General features: G+C 39.1%; 2 protein-coding genes across 2 annotated transcripts; one reads left to right on the top strand and one right to left on the bottom strand.

Moving 5' to 3' along the window:
- The first annotated feature begins 2 nt into the window (after positions 1-2).
- Positions 3-7,550, top strand: LOC149281448 (interferon-induced GTP-binding protein Mx2-like). Its single transcript, XM_089499300.1, has 12 exons — positions 3-192; positions 890-1,027; positions 1,294-1,448; positions 1,888-2,026; positions 2,728-2,926; positions 3,391-3,469; positions 4,100-4,222; positions 4,839-4,980; positions 5,421-5,579; positions 6,174-6,250; positions 6,618-6,833; positions 7,320-7,550. Exons 1-12 carry the CDS (start codon positions 3-5, stop codon positions 7,548-7,550), a joined length of 1,848 nt encoding a protein of 615 aa, XP_089355426.1.
- A 2,318-nt stretch (positions 7,551-9,868) lies between these two features.
- LOC149281447 (transmembrane protease serine 2-like) lies at positions 9,869-18,573 on the bottom strand. The gene is made up of 9 exons (XM_089499299.1): positions 18,324-18,573; positions 17,636-17,765; positions 15,518-15,561; positions 14,047-14,218; positions 12,666-12,832; positions 11,666-11,761; positions 11,145-11,287; positions 10,614-10,766; positions 9,869-9,880 (listed from the first exon to the last, which is right to left on the bottom strand). Exons 1-9 carry the CDS (start codon positions 18,571-18,573, stop codon positions 9,869-9,871), a joined length of 1,167 nt encoding a protein of 388 aa, XP_089355425.1.
- Positions 18,574-20,491: the final 1,918 nt, after the last annotated feature.

Genomic DNA, 20,491 nt, shown 5'->3' with positions numbered 1-20,491 from the left:
GAATGAATAACATTTTGTGCAGCCAGTATGAGGAGAAGATCCGGCCGTGTATTGACCTCATTGACTCCCTGAGGGCTCTAGGGGTTGAAAAAGACCTGGCCTTACCGGCTATTGCTGTCATTGGTGATCAGAGCTCAGGGAAAAGCTCTGTTTTGGAAGCCCTATCTGGAGTAACTCTCCCCAGAGGCAGTGGTGAGTATACCTCTTTAAGGTGAACACTTAATAATACAAAATTAGAATTTTACACAATTCTTCTGGTTCACTTTAGTCCCATTTTTCAATCTGCTGTAAATCCATTTATAAGAAGAACGCTAGCAAATGTTCCAGTTACTTCCTCAGCTAATCTAATTTGAAGAACATGCACTTTGATTGCAATTCCACAGACGTCCACTGGGGGCTCTAGACTAACACATTCTGGCCACAGTATTAATTTTCATAAATCAATAAAAAGTAAGAAAAAAATAAATAGATTCTATTTATTTGTATCTTACTTTTTATTGATTTATTTATTAAAATATTTTTCTATCACCATATATGGAGTATTTATATGACATTTAAATGCCGTGGAAGACTCTCACTTGGGCTCATTTAGCACTGTTTAAATTGGTATTACCATTTATATACTTTTTCACTGTGGTATTTTAACCAATATTGGGTTAATTTATTATTTTAATTTCTTTGGGGTATTTTTTTTATATATATAGTACGTTGGCAATGCTCATCCTCATTTTACAAGTCAAATACCAAATAGACCAGCTCAGAATTTTTTTGGGGAAAAAATGCCCCAAATTAACCCTATCTTTTATTTGTTTTTAATATGAAGAAGGTGCAATATCCGTGTCTTATCGGTCTCTAATTCTTGCTGCTGTATATTGTCTATTCTGTACAGGGATTGTTACACGATGCCCACTGGAACTGAAGCTTAAGAAGGCACAAGAAGACTGTCCTTGGAGAGGAAAAATTAAATATGGGGAACATGAGAAAGAGCTCGCTGACTCTGGAGAAGTGGAGGGTGAAGTAAGCAAAGGTAAAAGATGGTGGGAAGCCAAGAACATTATTAGTTAATAGTTACTTAAAGAAAATATCATTTTTTAAGCGCTTGACAAAGAACATTTTTTTTTTTTGTTAAACCACGTGTCATCATCAAGTTTGAACATTTCAATGGGTCTGCCAATATGACACCACCCGTTATACAATGCCGACTCAGCCCTTCTTCTTGGAGAGACATTTTTGTTCCACCAGTTCACCAATAATTGCTGGTTCTGAAGTTCTCTAATCTGTTTTTCTTTGTAGCTCAAGATTGCATGGCTGGCACCGGGAGTGACGTCAGTGAGGATCTAATAACGTTGGAAATCGAAGCTCCGAATGTTCCTGACTTAACATTGATTGATCTGCCTGGAATCACACGGATTGCTTTGTCTAATCAACGCAAAGACATTGGACAACAGGTCTGCTAGTCTATATATGAATAATCATTGAACTATATCCAATGTTATCCATTTCTGAAATATCTATGACATTCTAAGCATTGGTAACAATGAGACACTACTTGTCGAATGGATTTTCGAAACCCTTTCATACTTTACGTTAAAGTTCTATTATTTATATGTCTTGTAAGTCTAATATAATGAAGTCTGTCACACACTAGCAATGGAAAAGAGGAATAAAGAATATTACAGTTCTATAGACTAAATAAAATCATGTAATAGAATTTACAGACTAAAACATATTTAAAGCCCCCCCCGGATTAAAATATTTCTATCCTGTTGATAAACAGTCTTGGTGACATTACATGTAAGTGGTTGACATACAAACGATACAGTAATTCAAGCTATAGGTTTTTAAAAAAAAATAAATATATATATATATTCTTCTTTCTGTTTGTAGATCAAGAATATGATCCACAAGTACATCCTGAAGCAACAGACCATTAGCCTGGTTGTGGTTCCCAGTAATGTTGACATTGCAACAACTGAAGCTCTTGAGATGGCGCGCCAGGTGGATCCCAGCGGGGAAAGAACGTTAGGTAATAGCAAATGGTTCTCTGTTTCTTATCATATATACTACAGCTTGTCCCTTTCTCATTGACCTGGAAATAACCCAGAACGCCGAGCTCCAGTGACTGTCTGCTTTTGCAGAATAGTTTAGTGCATGATTTCCTGAAGTCTACGTTTGGTCAGTGGCCTAGTCTGGCCTAGAATTTTGGAGCAATCAACCCTGGCTAAATCTAACACATTAAGTCCTTATTATATGGTGAACGGGAACAGTCAAAGTGTCCGTACAAGGACACCAGTGTCCGTGGCAAGGTCCGTTTGTGAAGGTCCATAGAACATCATCGAATTGTCCGCCATAGACCCCAGTAAATGTCCACCATGAGCAATGTTGGTGCCGACCCCTGGCCGTGAACTTATCTCTGCCCTCCTGTTGCTGATTGTTGTTGATTGGTTTAAGCAGCCTTTTCACGGTGGGCTGGTGGAAGGGACAGGGGCATCCATGACGTTTAAACTAACTATATTATAATATAATAATTATTTCATTGAGTTATTTAAAGACGGTAATGGCAGCAGATTCTCTTTAATCACCCAGAGGGATATCTGTTTATTGACGATCTATGGGGAAGAGAACCTTGTAACTTTGTATAACACTGATTTACTGATTGACGAGGAATATTTATTTTTCCACTTTTAAGCTAATTGGTGTAATCATGCCGTCTTCTACACGTAACAGGTATATTGACTAAACCGGACTTGGTTGACAAAGGAGCGGAAAACCAAGTTATCAGCGTCGTTCGAAATCAGGTTTACGCTCTCAATAAAGGCTTCATGATTGTCAAGTGTCGGGGGCAAAAGGAGATACAGGAAAAACTTTCTCTGGAGGAGGCTTTGAATAATGAGAAGGCATTCTTTGAGGAACATGAACATTTTAGGTAACATTTGGACTGGTTGTGTGAGGTCTTTTCATTGGTGAATATGCAGCTCCCCTACCTGTTTCTTTTACTTATAATAAAAAATAACTGGAATAAATAAAGGAAATAAAATAAAATGAACATATACAACAAGTTACACTAATTTACAAACAAGAAATATAGTCAGGAGGCAGGAAGCCCCCATTGTGTGGAAGAAGAACGTATTTTATTTTATTTTTTAGATTTTTATCATATTAAATTTAAGTTTTCTAAACATTGTGCTGTTTTCTTTCCTTAAAAGAGTAGGAACGGGTTTAATGGAAATTTTAAGAATAATTTCATGAAAGTGTCCAACAGTAGTAACTGTATGAAGCTCAATAATGAATACAAATACGCTGCTTGCTGTAAAGGGTAAGGGAAACTGTGTGTGTGTGTCATGCTTTCTGAGGATTGTTTCATTCCCTTTCCCAATGTGTTTCCTACAGTTGTCTTCTGACAGAAGGATATGCAACTATTCCTTGTTTGGCAGAGAAGCTTACAACCGAATTAGTGGAACATATCTGTGTGAGTATTAAACACACTACCGTATTTCCTCATGTATAAGACGCACCCCCATTTTGGGGGGCCAAAATTAAAAAAAAAATTACATAAAGTTTTTGTACTGGCTGCCTGGGCATGATATGAGTGTGATTGCTAGCGGCGGATGAAGGTAAGCAGCAGTTCGTTTAAAAAAAAATAAAAAATCTACCACCACTGTATAAGACGCACCCAATTTTTAGACCTCAATTTTTTCTAAAAAAGGTGCGTCTTATACATGGGGAAATATGGTAATTATATCCCCAAATATGTATATAGTCCAAATGTATATTGTCCTGTGGCTGTTACATCTTGTTTTTTGTATGGATTGCATGGAATATGTTTAATATTTTTGTTTCTGAATTGATTATGTATGCATTGTACACGGAATTATGGATGGAAAGGAGAAAGCACAACACACACAAAAAAACCAAAGCTATCACTAAGACTAAAGCAACCACCTGGTGACCTTAGTCTTAAAGAGTATTTATTATTAATATTATTATTATTAATTAAATGCTGTACAATAGGTAAATAAATAGCACATAACGCGACAATGTGGACTCACAAATCACATATTTAATAGCTATTTTTCAAGCTCCTTTTTTTTTTTTCCAGAAAAATCTGCCGTATTTAGAGAATCAAATCAAGACCAAGCTTTCTGAAGCAGAAGAAAAATTGAAAATGATCGGTTTGGGAATTCCGGAAACAGAGATGGAGAAACTTAGCTTCCTTATCGATGTAAGCCGGCGTTTCGTTCTTCTCTTTGATAGCATCTTAAAAAAACATTAATAAATGGGAAAACATTTCCCCTTTAAATACAGATTGTTTTAAATTATAGTTTTCACATGCCGTATTGTCTAAGCGGATGTAGAAGATTATTCCTCGGTATAATTAAGTTACTGTTGGTGGTAACTGCTTTAGGCAACTTTTGAAAGGTTGAGGGTAGAAGAAAGGCAAGAACTTTTGTTATTCTAGTTCTGCCACCTTTTGCCACATATCTCATCACCCATGGAAAAAAATAAAATATATCCAAATTAATTAATTTATTACAAAACAAAAAACATTATCTCCAGTTACCCTAAATGAGTTTAGTTATTCACGAATATCAAAGTCAACAGGTCCTCTGTAATCACCCGGAGGGATTCTCTGACTGAGGAAATTCTGGGGGCAATTACTTCTTTAGAAGAGCAATAGGGACCTCTGGGTCTGCAGATAAAAGGAGTTATTCCTCAGTTCTTCACTACTGTATTTAATCAACAACGAAAAATATTAGTAGTTCTTGATTGATCATCAACATTTACATTTACTTAAGCGTTTCTGTTTACTCTTACTAGTTTGTTAAATTTGCTTTTAGAAAATTCGACAATTTTCAAGTGAAATAAACAACGCGACCAAAGGAGAAGAAGAGACAACCAATGGTCTCTTAAAGCTTTTCACTAACGTTCGAAGGCACTTCTTTTCCTGGGAAGCCTTTCTGACAAAATCTTCAAGTGAATGTAAGTATTAACAAACAAACAAAAAAATGGAATGGAATGAAATTGAAGACCTTTGTCGGTGGTGGGAAGGTGTTTGACCCACCTACCGACCCACCATAGCAGAACAGCCACCTTTTGGCGCTCAGCTGCAGAGCATCGTGAAGTGGCCACTTGAGAGCTGCAATGGAGGTCTGTGCTGCTGCAGCTTCCTTGGCTAGTCAGGGGAGATCCTCTGATCTTACCAACCGGCCCTTGATCCCCACTACTTGCAAAAACAGGACAGTGGGCAGCTACCCAGGACAGTACGGCTTCAAAACCAGGGCAGTGGGAAGGTATAATGAAGTAGGCAAGCAGTTAAAAAACCCTCAATTTAGCTGCTAAATAAAATTAAACGAAAATTTATTCAGATTCTGGTGTAACATAGAAAATGTAAACAATTTTGTCTTTTTTTTTCTTTTTAGTCTCAAGCCAATTAAAAGATGATATGTATCTTTATGAGAATCGTTATCGCGGCCGGGAGTTTCCTGGATTTGTTAGCTTTAAAACATTTGAGAATATTGTAAGGCATCAAGTCCAGACGTTTGAAGAACCAGCCATTACAAAGTTGAATGACGTCACTGGTGAGTATAAGTTGGTCCATATAAAAAAACTGTTTCATAAGAGACTATTACGAAATACCACACGTTTATTTATTTTTACTTCAATCACTTATTTTTATGTGTCAAGCCAATGAATCCTACCCGAGAAAACCCATTTTAACTTATTTTTGAAGGAATGAAAGTGTTAACGACAATGGGATCCTACCGTCCTGAGCTTTAACTGCTTTCCGAATACATAAATAGACCGTGAACTCTCTTCAATTCGGCAAAAAATAGACATGTTTATTTAGAGGCAAGCATAGAGCTTACAGTATATAGACATTCATGCTCACATACACTTATTCATACACATTAGTACTCACAACATACATACAACCATACAAGCCCCCTACGTTTTTATGCTTACGTAGCGTGCGGTAGGCCATACTTGCGACAGATCTGGTGAGCGCGTGGCTCTGTCATTTGCCCGGTGTGCCAGATGGCCAGTGCTTGGTTGCAATATGGAGCACCGGGATGCGGTAACTAATATTCTGTATTCATTTTAATTTTCTTATGGTTGCCAAATATACATTTTTTATGGTCTTTATTAATGAACATTTCATTTTTTTTCTTTAGCAATTGTCCAGGTTGCTTTTAGTGAAATAGCCTCAAAACAGTTCACGGCATTCCCAAATCTTTACCGAAAAGCCAAGGTAGGCGTGTATAACCGACTTGAACGCAATAAAATATTGGTAGCCTTTGAAAAGCACATGTTTTCGGGTTACTTTAACTCACATTGCAAGACCAGAATCTCCCTGTCCACTTTTCCTCTCCTTATTTCCCTCTTTTCTAGAAGCTTGGGATTTTTTGGGAGGGGTATGACTTTCTTCAACTGTCCCACAGCATAAAGTTGCAATAATGTGTATAATAGTCATTAGTCCAACTTGATACCTTGTATTGGGCCAAAATAGGGTCCTTCTGGTACCAGTGAAATTTGCACTCCCAGTCTGGACCCGGTCCTGGGTAATCTAGAACAAGTGATCACCCTACTCACATAATGTTATTTCTACTTTCTATAAGAGCAAAATCGAAGATATATGTTACGCCCAGCAACAGGAAGCGGAAAAAATCATCAAAACCTACTTCAAAATGGAAAGCATTATCTACTGCCAGGACAACATATATGGCGGGAGTTTGAAGAAAATAAGAGAAGAAGCTGCAGCTCCCGTGAAATTCACATCTCAGCTGCAGCTGTCGGTTAATGAAATGTCGGATCACATAAAGGCGTATTTCAGGGTGAGCTTCGCCGCCACCGGCCATATGTTATGTTTGTCTTCTCCACTAACCTTCTTTTCAAACATTTTTATTTTTATTTTACACTTTTAGAATTCTCTTTTCTTTATAGCAAAACTCATGTCTTTTACCGCAACCACAAGCCAACAAAAAAAAAAAAATTAAATTTTTTTTAAAAAAGGCTACAATTGGAAAAAAAGACCAAAAAAAAATCATAGTTTCCTTTTTCTAGATTTTTTATTATAATAATAAAATTTGATGTCAGATAATACTCATTCGGCCCATCTAGTCTGCTCACAGATGTAAAGACCCCAGACCTTAATCAGTACTTGAACACACAACGGCTTGGGATTTATAGAAACAAAAGGGGAGGAGGCACTGGTCACATGATTTTACAATCTACAATGTCTGTTTTGAGAATAAACTTTCATATTTTCTATAAAATAATTACATTGTGGAACAATGTTTTTTTTTTTAATTACTTTTTAGAGCGCAACTAGCCGCCTTTCCAATCAAGTTCCTTTGATCATCCAGTATTATATTCTCCACGAGTTTGCGAACAACTTGGAAATTCAAATGATACACCTGATTCAAGACAGAGAGAAGTTAGATTACCTTCTTCAGGAGAAGAACAACCTCTCCAGAGAGAGAAATAATCTGAAGAACAAAATTAAACGTCTCAAGGCGGCACATCGACGACTTGCCAAGTTCCCTGGTTAACATGGCCTGTACAGAATATTTCAGAAGCAGATTGCGAATCCGTGGCATTTCTCCCCCCCCCCCAAAAAAAAATAAAAAAAAAATTAAAAAAATGTATCCATACTTTTATTATTATTAGTTTGTGTGTAGCATATGTGGCAGGGTATGTATTGAATAAAATACTTTAAAAAAATTATTAATTGTCACAATTTCTATAACAAAATAAATATAAAATAAAATTATTGCAAACATCTCTATAGAAATTAGCAAAATTCAGGAAGGATATTGCGGATATTCTCAGCAGTGATCCAGAGACCTGGCGAAGCGCCAAAACCCGACTGCACCTATGAGTTTACAATCCAGCTTGACTCTATATTAACCATACGCGACGACAACCCTCTGCTATGAAGCATAGAATATTAAACACACATACAATACGGTTAGAAATCAGGAAATGTGTTTATTAAAGTTCTACATATTGTCCAATTTACACCAGTAAATAAAATATTTATGAGCTATATACCCCCAGGCTATACAGAACTTTTACATTGATTTTGGCACAATAAATCCCAAATGGACATTCTATGCGATATCAAATATTTATTACCATCTTTTATACCCTTTCCAGGTTTCCTAGAAGAAGACAAGTTGTCAGCCCTAATGTTTCCATCTTTAACCAGACATTCGCTTTTATCGAGGTAGACGGGTCCGATAAAATGATTCTAGACGCGGCAAATTAAAAACATTCAAAGACTGCGATACAATTTTTTTTCAATCCTAAAGACCGCTAAAAAAAAAAAAAAAAAAAAAAAGACGCCCCAAGAAATATTCCAGAATTCAGACGTCTTTATTAATCCTAACTAATCCAGTGCAAATTGTAAACCTGATAAAAGTGCAAATCATTGTGAGAACTGCTTTATACATAAAAAAAACACAGACAAATAAAATACATAAATTTTTTAAGGGTAATTTAGGGTGTTATTTTTACTTCTGTGCTTGATAAAACAGAACATGCTAGAAATGTAAGACAAAACAAAAGACTAAAATTGTGAGGTTTTGTTGTGCATAGGAGCATTAAATCTACATATAGTATAGTATATACTATAGTATATACATATAGTGTCACATATAACCATACTGGGGACCCCGGACCGCTCTTTAATCTCTGGACAGGGGAGGGACGATTTTTGTTCTGCCCATTCTTTGCCCAGGTTCTGCCCACTACTTCTGTGCTCTGTCCCTACAAATTCTAACTGGAGCTGACCCCACCCCTGCGCATAACTAGCCCTGCCCCTTAACCACAGCCACTCCCCCAGGGAGCTCAGAGCAGCCAGTCCTGCTTTATTTGCCCCAGCGCCACCCATTTTCCACCATGGGAACGGGGAGGGGGGCTGGCAAGACGGGACAAGGTGACAATTTAGGTAAAAATTTTGGGTCACTATCTGAATCTTTTTCCAGTGTTGTATAACAGTAGATTTAGGTGGCATTTCCATGATAACTGGATCCTTGTATGAATTTCCTATACATTCTCAGCAGTGCACCCAAGTGTGTCTTGGGCTGCTTTATTACAGGGCCCCTGGATGTTGCCAGCCCTCTCCTGCCCGGGTAGCTCTCAAGTATGCATATAATGTCATATTCTGTCATTTTCTGTTGTGCCACAATTCTAATATAGATCACACCAACATTATGAATTACATCACAATTCTAGCATATGCCCAGGTGTAACTTCTATTCCGGCACATTTTACATATTTCCACTTTTTTACCCTTTTATTAGTTAATCTTGCAGCAGTGCTGTAAACAATATCATGCTTGTCTTCATCCAGCATTTGTTCTGTACGCTGCCGCAAGTAAAATGTAATTAATGATCAAGGAATTTCCCTTCAGTGAACGCAAACTTTAATTTTACTGCACGTCTAATGTCCAAGATAGCACCCAATGATTGAAATATTATTATTGTTAACCAATATCAATCAATCATTCTTGTTCCTGACCGCACATTGTATCAAAATAAATATATTTCTCCCGAATCTCCCGTTTAAAATAAAATCATTTAGATGTATTAATATGTGGAATGTTACAAAGTTACTGCAAATGGCACTTTTGGTTAAAAAGAAATTCTATTTTACATATATTTACATTTCGGTATTTTTACATTCGAAACAGACGCAAGTGGGGCACATTTTGAAATTCGGTAGATCGCGTGGGGGACAGGTCCATTGTGGAAGAGGTATGGAATAGACGAGGAGTCCACGGTATTCCAATATGGCTGCCTAAGAGTCTAAGGCTGTTTGATGCTTGACGAGGAAACCAGGGCAAAAGAAGGGATTGCTGGTGACATCATCTGTAGGTCTGGAAAAGTTAGACAGCGTTGAGACAAATTTCAGAATGTGTAAAACTTTTTACACTCTCATAGAAACATAATATGTGACGGCATGACATATCAGACCCAAGTGCCATCTAGTCTTCCTATTGTAAAGACTCGGACCTTAATCAGTCGTTGGTCTTGTCTTAGATTCAGGAGCCATATGCCTATCCCATGCGTGTCACTCAATTTGCCTCTACTATTACTGCTGGGAAGCTGTTCCTTGCATCTACCACCCTCTCAGTAAAGTAAAACTTCCTCGTGTTAGATAAGCCTTTGACCCTCTAGTTTTACATTATAAACTCTTGTTCTGATATTTCTTTACCTTCCTTTACCTCTGTTTTCTCCTTAAGCTATTTATATTGAGATCCCTTAGTCTTTCCTGGTAATATTTATCCTTGTATCATACACCCCAGAATTAGTCAATAAGGTGCTTCCCTGACGCTTGGACAATTAGCTGATTACAAATTGTAGATCCACAACTTTTGGCCAGGTTCCTGTTGGCACCCCTCTCATGTAATGGAACGTTTCTTTTATGGGTATTGTTTTTTTATTATTCCATATTACTTGAGCTATTATCAAAAAGTTCTCCAGACCGTTCTCCACCACATATTCCTCCCTCCAAGTTCCTTTTGCCTACCACCCACCACAAAAATACACAGGGATATTGCTAAAATGATGCAAAAATATAATATTGCCAGAACTGAAAGTAAAAATTACCTGCATTTGATGATAAATCCAACTCAGAAAAACGGTAACATTCCCATATACACCAGGCTTGTTACGATTGGCACATCCGGTTCCCCAACTGGTATCTCCGACGAGCCACCACAATGAGTTTGTGTTGCTGACCAAAGGACCCCCACTGTCACCCTATGGATACAAAATGATGACGTTTGTTATATTCAAGCTATGATATCCTTAATTGCATTCATCCAGATGGGAAAAAAATATGTACCTGCAGGATTTTAACCCCCCCAATTCTCTATAACACCCAGAATGGTGAGAATATTACTAGCATATAAATGACCACAGGACTTCTTAATCCAGTTTACTTTGGGACTATTCTCAGTCTGAATGGATAGATAATGGGTGGTATGGTTCTGGTACACAGCGGTAAAAGTGGAGCCATCAGCTGTAACCATTGGTCGGTATGGTGACTGCTGCGCTTTTACTGCGTTGCGACAGGATTAACGTTTAACACTAAGCCTTCAAATTCTGAAAGTCCGTGAGATACCAAAGAAAGTTTACCTGGCAAGTATCTATCCCTCCCGCAAGATAACCAGCACAGATCATTGCAGGAGTGATGGCTCCATTGTATACGGAGGGTTTGTTACATTCCGTTCTGTCAATCAAACGTACTGAAGCTTCCCTTAATGTTTCAGTTGATGATCCTGTAACCAAGAACAGAACTTTGAGAAGCCAAGTATATATATGTTGTAATTAACACAGTTTTACTATAAAGCAACTTATTAGTTAGGTGGACACTCATCACCAACTCCATCATGAGGTCAGGTCCTCTGTTAGCCAAGGCTGGAGGTGGCTCTCTCATACAACGTTTCAAGTAACCATAAATTCCAGACTACTAAATAAATTCATTAATAAAAGTAATTGTTCTGTGGTCCAGCGCTACTGAATCAAACATAAGGCGGCCAAAACATGCTTCATGTTCAGAATCAATTCTCACAATAGACGTTTGATTTTGCTGGGTCCGATTGGCCATCTTCTTGAGCGTTCTTTTTAATGTCAAGAATGAATCCAAGTGGTCCTACCTCCTTCATACGTAGCTCCCCACCCAGAAATCCAACAGGTATCTGCAGCTCTCCATATCATTCCGTCGTTGGGTAAGCACACGGGTTTGACGGTCGCTGCAAATATTAACATTTTCAAAAATTAAAAGGAAATCAACCCCTGAAGTTTGATGTTTTCACAGAAGCTTATTTTACACGTTTAAGCTTAAATGTCACTTATACCCTACCGTTCTAACGTTTGGGGTCACTTAGTTGTTTATTGTGGAAAACAAGGAGATTTCTAGCTGTAACATAATTGCAAAAGGGTTTAAACTTAAACCTGGATCAGCGAATACAACAGGAGTGATGGGAGTGATAAAGGGCCATTGGAACACAGGAGTGATGGGAGTGATAAAGGGCCATTGGAACACAGGCGTGATGGGATTGATAAAGGGCCATTGGGACACAGGAGTGATGGGAGTGATAAAGGGTCATTGGAACACAGGAGTGATGAGAGTGATAAAGGGCCATTGGAACAAAGGAGTGATGGGAGTGATAAAGGGCCATTGGAACACAGGAGTGATGGGAGTGATAAAGGGCCATTGGGACACAGGAGTGATGGGAGTGATAAAGGGCCATTGGGACACAGGAGTGATAGGAGTGATAAAGGGCCATTGGAACACAGGAGTGATGGGAGTGATAAAGGGCCATTGGAACACAGGAGTGATGGGAGTGATAAAGGGCCATTGGAACACAGGCGTGATGGGAGTGATAAAGGGCCATTGGAACACAGGAGTGATGGGAGTGATAAAGGGCCATTGGAACACAGGAGTGATGGGAGTGATAAAGGGCCATTGGGACACAGGAGTGATGGGAGTGATAAAGGGCCATTGGAACACAGGAGTGATGGGAGTGATAAAGGGCCACTAAAAAGCAGACTTTTAGTAAATAATTTTCTATGTCATTTTAGGTGACATTTCAATTTAATTTTGCCAAATTTTATGCTATTTTTTTTTAATAGAATGAAAAATGATAAACTTACAAGTAAATGTTATCTCTGATCGGAGTTTCATCAGAGCGATATCATTGTTCTTCGTTTCTGTATCGTAACCTGGGTACGCAATAACTCTTTCCACAGATGAAGAAAAGCCCTGGCCTTTATATATCGATCCGTAGTAAACTGTCCATACTCTGGCGTTTGCGTTGCTCCTGAAATGAAATCAGAGTCCATCATAGCAACAATAATTTCCCAGGAATATGTTCCATAATGTTAAAAAAGACCCTTTTCAAAAAAATTCCTATACCTTCCAATTATTCAAATCGGCCAATACTACAGAAAAGTCGCATGCCTCCCAACTGTCCTGCTTTTGCACAGGACAGTCCCAGTTTTGCTACTCCAACCCGCTGTCCCGTTTTATTCTCTGGTGACCGGGACACCTGAGAATGAACACTGCTCATGTGCAGAATGGTGCAGGGGAGAAAAAAGGGACAGAGGGATTTGGGTATCAAAGAGCAATAATTAAAAAAAAAATAATAACAATAGAGACAATTAGAAATAAAATATATATATATATATATATAAAATATTTATATATTTAGACATGTGCAAATGGGCTTAAAATTATTAAAAATAATTTTTCGGTTCGTTTTTTTACTCATTTGTTTTTGGGCTCCATGCCCATTCGGTTTTGGGCTCCATGCCCATTCGGTTTGCCCAAACATTCGGTGGGGATTTTTAATTTGTTGCCCGGTGCCCACATTCATTCTTTCTCACACTTTCATTCTCGTTTACTCTCTCTTAGGCTCTCTAAATGTTCCCTGCCTTCTCTGCCAATCACTTCCGCTTTTTCTTAATCTTTTATTTTCTCTCTTCTACATTCATCCGCATCTCCGCAGACATAACCCGGCGAGACCGGATGGAGGGTCAGGGCAGAGGACGTCACCGAAAGCGCCGCCATTTTGCCCTAAGTGAACTTCCCGCCGGGTTATGTCCGCGGGGATGTGGACGAAAATGGAAAAGAGAAGAAAAAAGATAGAAGATGAAGACAATATGGAAGCAGAAGTGGTCGGCAGAGAAGGAAGGGAAACATTTAGAGAGCGTGAGCGAGAGAACAAGAATGAGAGTGTGTGAGAGTGAATGTGGGTTCACGTATTTGAGAGCAAAATTCTGAGCTTTTCGCCAGGGGCCCAGCAGAAATTGTCCGGTGTGCCCACTGTGTCAGATCATCAGTCCAGGTCTACTTTTCTTTTTTTCATGCTTCAGGTAGTTATTGCATGAAAATGTTTTATTGTTATAAGGAACACAAGTGATTTAACCCTATTCTAAACATTTGGATTATAACTCCTGGGCTCAAGGTGGGATTTCTATTAATTTTAGGCTTGAGATGCTCTGCAGATAAAACATTAAAAAAACAACAACTTACCCTTCTACACAATGAGCAGCGGTGACGATCCACTTAGAGGTAATGATAGAGCCGCCGCAGGTAAATCTGAAATTGCTTAAAAGACCTACTTGCCACGGCCAATTCCCAGGCTGAGAGGGGATTCCACCTACTATCCGACTGGAAGAAGCTGAACTTTGTCTCACGCCACAATCTATAAAATTAAAAAAGATCCAAACCTCTGGTAATATGCAAAAATATGTTATGATTCTATGTCTCAAAATTTAAAGGAGCACTTCAGCCCCATTTTCAGGTTAACCCCTTAAGGGCAATGGGCGGTCCCTAAACCTATTGAAAACAATGCATTTTGAGCCCGTACATGTATGGGCTTTGTCATTAAGGGGTTAGATGCATATCGGAGTCTATTTTGCACGGACTCCAATGCATTTTACTCAGTGAAATTTAGTACATGCATTCTTTATTTATTGGAAATAGAAAATACGACTTCTGTCTCATTTAACTCCTCCCCTGTAGCCTCAACTGAAATCAGGATACGTACCTATGTACACTTCCTATATATTCGGCACCACTCCCACTCTAGAAAGCAATAGCTGCAGCCAATCACATAGGAGCTACCTCAACACTGATGTTTTACTTGCATACATGCGATTGGCTGCTACTAGTCCCACCCAAAGCATTAGAAGCTCAGCTTTCATTGTCTACAGGAAGTAGGTTCCCCAGTACACATCCTGGTTTCAGGAGAGACAGCCAGAGGCGGAGCTAAATGACACAGAACTCTTATTCCAATAACTAAAGATTGCCTGCGCCGATTTCCACACAGTACAATGCATGGGAGTCTGTGCAACACTCCAACAGGTATTTAAAAAGAAAATACTTTTTTTGAGGACAAGACATTTTTTTTTTAAATGGATAAAAAAGGGGGAACTTTTGTTGTAGGGAGGGTTGTTTGAGGTCTGTGAGTGTTGTTTGAGGTCTGTTCTTTAGGTAAGAAGGTTTTAGGCCTGTAGAATTTGTAATACCCTCATACCCAGCAAAACATTCTGACCTTTTAAAAAAGAGGGGATCAGGGGAAGAAAAAGGGATCTGGGTATCAAAAAAACTCTCCATTAGAACTAGTTTACTTAAGGCAAAATAAAAAAAAAAAGTAATAAAAATAATAATAAAAAAATAAAACATGCAAATTGAACAGTAAGTTGTGTCTATTATGGGCAATAACATGTGGTTGACACCAGAGACAATAAAAAAAAATAAAAAATAATGTTAGGTTATGAATTAGTAGTAAGAATGTATTTAATTTAAGATTTTAACAGGGTATAGATGTTTTATTGCTAACTGTGGAGTTAATATGTATTTATAAATTACAGATATAGTAATATACGTAATATAATATTAAATATGTGTATCATGAAAACCCAGCGTCATAATCACCACTTCCCATTAATACCACGGCAAATAAAAAGAACAATAAAGATGCCAGCGAGGCAGCACTTACCTATACATCTTAACGAAACGCCACGGGATGTTGGGCAATTATCCCTGCAAAATAAACAAGCAACGCTCATGATGTTCAGCTTTTTCCCGCGGTAATAAAGGGAGATAAACTCCGATTTCCGACATCATTGGATGAATGAGAAAATAGACTGCAGTTATGGGCGATCAGAAATGTTTCATTATAGTTAATAAATCCATTTCCGGCTGTTTCTATACACATTATCGGGGCTTTTAAGGCTGTAGAACCCTGCAATACCCTCATTCCCAGCAAACATTCTGAGCTCCTAGAAAAGAGGGGTATCGGGGGAGGAAAGAGGGGCATCGGGGGAGCAGAAGAAGACAAGGGGGAATTTGGAAATCAGATGTTATAATGTATTATTTTATTATTATTATTATTATTAAGCGAGCGACCAGAAGAGTGAAAAGTACAATACCTTACTGAAAGGCTCGTTCTCAATAAGCCGCTTGGAGAACTTGTATTTAGCACTGCAAAGCTACCGGCCCCCGTGGATACGGCCCCCGTAGTTTCCGATCCTAAATAGCTGCTCCTAAAATCATAAGAAAAACCCAATTAAACTCAAATTGTTTTTATTGTTAGAATGTGTAATAACTGTAGTTTGGGGTAGCCGTAGTAGTCCAGTGTATAAGAATGCAAAAAAAAACAAAACAGAATGTTGCAGAATCTCGTAATACCTTTTTTATTGGACTAACAGTATTTAAAATAATAGACGAGCTTTCGGGAGTCCTCCCTTTATCAAAGTCAAAAGCATTTCTGACCAAGCAAGTGAAAAACACAGTTTAAAACTGACCAGTAAATGTTCTGATACAGGGTTAAAACAACAAGGTAGAGAATTTGTAGACAAAAAACTTAAGAGGGTAACAGTATATGAAGCTGTTGTAAGTTTGAGGAAAGGGCAATTAAAATATTAAAGGGACAGTTTAACAATATAGTAGGAGTCACAGTCATGCCTGTCCGTGTTCCTGGTTTGACCCAGAGTCTCCGGGGTAAGTCTCGTTTCCCAGAGTCTCCGGGGGAAGTCTCGTTTCCCAGAGTCTCCGGGGGAAGTCTCGTTTCCCAGAGTCTCCGGGGGAAGTCTCGTTTCCCAGAGTCTCCGGGGGAAGTCGCGTTTCTCCAGAGTCTCCGGGGGAAGTCTCGTTTCTCCCAGAGTCTCCGGGGGAAGTCTCGTCTCCCAGAGTCTCCAGGGGAAGTCTCGTTTCCCTTAGTCTCTGGGGGAAGTCTTGTTTCCCTGAGTCTCCAGGGGAAGTCTCGTTTCCCAGAGTCTCCGGGGGAAGTCTCGATTCCCAGAAGTCTCGTTTCCCAGAGTCTCCGGGGGAAGTCTCGTTTCCCAGAGTCTCCGGGGGAAGTCTCATTTCCCAGAGTCTCCGGGGGAAGTCTCGTTTCCCAGAGTCTCTGGGTCAGTTTATTATTTCTCCAAGCAGGGCAGCGGCATTGGACCACGCCCACAGTCTTCCTATGCCCTTCCCACTTTCCATGCCTCTCACCCAGTTTCCTCCCACTAAAGGCCCTCTGAGGATAGCCCCACCCTTGCTTATACTAGTCCCACCCCTATTTGTAGCCACTCCCATGCATACTTAAATACGCTGACTTTTTAATTAATATTAATATCTGCCACTGGAAGGGTCTGCCATGCATCCACCACCCCCTCAGTGACGAAATGCAGTTTATATTGAAACCTCTTACCTTCTACATGTATTTTTCCCATTAAAGAACCTATTTCATTGTAAACACTGATGTGATCATCAAATATAACAGTAACTAAACCTTACATGACAAATGCATTTGTCACAATCGAGCGGCACGCCCTCGTGCATTTACATTTCCCGAGAAATATTCTTCCTTGTGCTGTAAGCAGCTGCGTGATTATCTTATAAACAACTCTGCCTGCACTCTGCTCCCTGCGGGGAACGCAAATTAAGGTTGGGCGTGCGACTTTCTGGGCTATCGTGTGACCACATACAGCCACGCATAAAAAAAAAATATACTTTATTTTTCTAGAAAATCAAAAAAGAACCCGGTAGTAACAATCACAGAAATGAAAGAGCAAAAGAAAATGTGCAGAAATGCGATTGATTAGAAAGGGGGGGCTTAATTACTCACGTGTTGTACCCCAACTCCTGGCAGGTGGCTTTTCCGAAGTTTGTGTTCCAGCCCTGACTGCAAACAGGAATCCACCCGCCCCTGATGGGGGAATAGGCTTGCAGCTCAAAATTTGGTCCGTACAGGCGAACTGTAACAAAAAAAAGGCACCAAAACCATTATTATTATGATTTCTTTATTGTTTTGTATAGCGCCATCATATTCCGCAGCGCAGTACAACGGGTAGACAGGACGTAAGTAGTATAGAACACAACAAGTTGACTTAACAGGTGAGGAGGGCCCGGCTCGAGCGAGCTTACTAATAAAAGGTAAAGCTACGAATGGGATCTAGAACCGCCACGCAAGTTACGATACCCTGCCCTGCTGTCAGAGGGTTAATATTAATAAATGATCACAGAACAGTCAGCTGTGACAACAAACTGTCCAAAAATAACGCTGTCACTAAAGGACACAATGTCCCAATTTGGCTAGCCAGTCGACGAATTAATTAGAAATTAAGTATCCCTGGTACTAATTATTTAGTCCCCTGGCCCTGTATTTTAATTAATAATTATATTAATACACAATCTTATTTATTATATAATTTATTAGGTATGTCCGTGAAGCATTTCAGTGACTCTGGAGTGCTATGCTATGAGCCGGACTGGTCATTGGGCAAACTGGTCGGACGTCCAATGGCTCCACTCACGTTCCTTGATGGTCACTCGTTCAGTGGGAGCGTTCACGAAAATTATTTCATTTCCATTGTTTTTACTATTGGTCTGTGCCAACTCTCCGCACTCTCCGTAGTGTGACCCTACTGCTAACGTTCTGTCCATGTTGGTTTTATACTCCGTAAATGCCAAGCGATGGAACGGGGGAACGGGGTGCCATTGGCCAGTCACAATACGTACCGCAGTAAGTTTCATCTTCTCCTGAAGGGCAGTCGTAGTTACCATCGCACCACTTGGAGGACTGGACGCAACTTGAAGATGGTCCACATTTCATATCGCAATTTGCATTTGTCACTTTGGGGAAACAAATCAGGAGAACGTGTCAATATTTCTGCTACTGGAGGTTAAAATGCAAAGATTACACTGGATGGCCAAAAGTACGTGGCTATCCCTTCTCATGTATGAAATCGAGCCCATAGGCGGCCATCGCCATGCAGACATTGGCAGTAGAATGGATCCTACTGAAGCGCTCAGCGGCTTGAAACGTGGTGCTGTCTGTAGGACACCCCCTTTGATATCCATTCTGAATCACCAAAAAGTTACATTTCGCAACTTTTTGAAAACTATTTTGGCTTCAGAAGAACATAGGCTCTCAGGACAAAAATTGTGAAATGTGGGTAAGATTAGACAATGGATAGTAAATTTGATCAGATTCCTGACAAAACTGGGCTTCAAGAAGATCGATGTCCTGCAACAAATAGAGAAAATTCCCCGGATTCAAAACACAAACCAAGGAGAAGATTTCCAAGGACACCAACATGAGCCGGGTAAAAAAATCACACCAATTTATTTAAAGTTATCAAAACGTTTTAGATAAAGATGGGGGAATAGATGGGGGAATAGGTGACAAATAACTCTTTGATGTGTGGAGACCATACCGTATTTGCTCAATTATAAGACGACCCTGATTATAAGACGACCCCCCAAAATTGAATATTAATTTAGGAAAAAAATAAAAAGCCTGAATATAAGATGACCCTATAGGAAAAAAAAGTTTTAGTAGTAAATATTAATTCATGTAAACTATTTTTTCAGATTTAATAAAAACTGTTATTGACAAAAATGCATTTCTTGTTTTTATTTCCTTTTATTTGCCAACCTCCCCCCAGTTATGCACATCTGCCCCACGGCTTGCTACTCTGCCCCCCAGATATGCATTATACCCCCTATATGCCACTCTGCCCCCCAGATATGCCTTAAACCCCCCTATATGCCACTCTGCCTCCCCAGACTTACCAATACCAATAAGATGACCTCGAATATAAGACCTTGTCTTACATTCGAGCAAATACGGTATTATGGGCAACATTCTCAAGCTAACTAAGCAAGCGGAATAGGATACAGCCTTGGAGTACATGACAATAAAAAAAGCATTAACCAAGTATAAACAATCTTTAGTTTCACAGATAACTCAATTTCCAAGAAAAAAAAGAAAAAAATAAAGTAAATGGTCCTTACCAAAATACCAAGCAAGAACAGCAGCTACTATTGCGGCCACCACAAGCACACAGATAGCAGTAACAATGAGAATATTTCTTTTTCTCTCTAAAAGAAAGAAATCAGATAATGAAAAAAAATATATTTTTTCATTTTTAAAGTAAAACTGTCTAATCCTGTATTATTTAAATATTTAGTAAAATAAATGTAAAAAAATCCTATTTTAAAAATTATGAAACATGTATTTGGATCAACAAAAAAGTTAAACAAAACTACACCGAGCATTAAAATATAAAATGCAGGAATTATTCTTAATTGATCTTTTCTACGCTTTTTATGATATTTTGAAGATTTGGATCTAGTAATTTTATTTTCCTTAATAAATCCTCTAAAATATACCCAATGTATAACTGTAGCTAATAAAGGCACAGGAATTATTAAGTGAACTCCCTGCTTCCCTGACCACCCACACAGAGTCTGCCTGAACCAATCAGCAACAATCAGCAACTTCCCAACAGGGGGGAGATCATTAAATAGGGAGGCTGCTTCCAAGTTTCTGTTATGTATCTATTGCTTATATAACCTGGAAACATTATTACACACGGGATCGAACAAGGTGGCCCTGCACCCGAAGCCTACCCTTGTAGGACGCGGCCAGGACTACCTGCAGTGGGTGGTCCTGCTGACGTGGCGGGTGGTCCTGCCG

Source organism: Sceloporus occidentalis, unplaced genomic scaffold, assembly GCF_023333645.1.
Source record: "Sceloporus occidentalis isolate IW3139 unplaced genomic scaffold, rSceOcc1.0.p SCAF_132, whole genome shotgun sequence".
Classification (NCBI taxonomy): domain Eukaryota; kingdom Metazoa; phylum Chordata; class Lepidosauria; order Squamata; family Phrynosomatidae; genus Sceloporus; species Sceloporus occidentalis.
The sequence above is the reverse complement of the archived record's forward strand: the minus strand, read 5'-3'. Positions and strand labels throughout refer to the sequence as shown.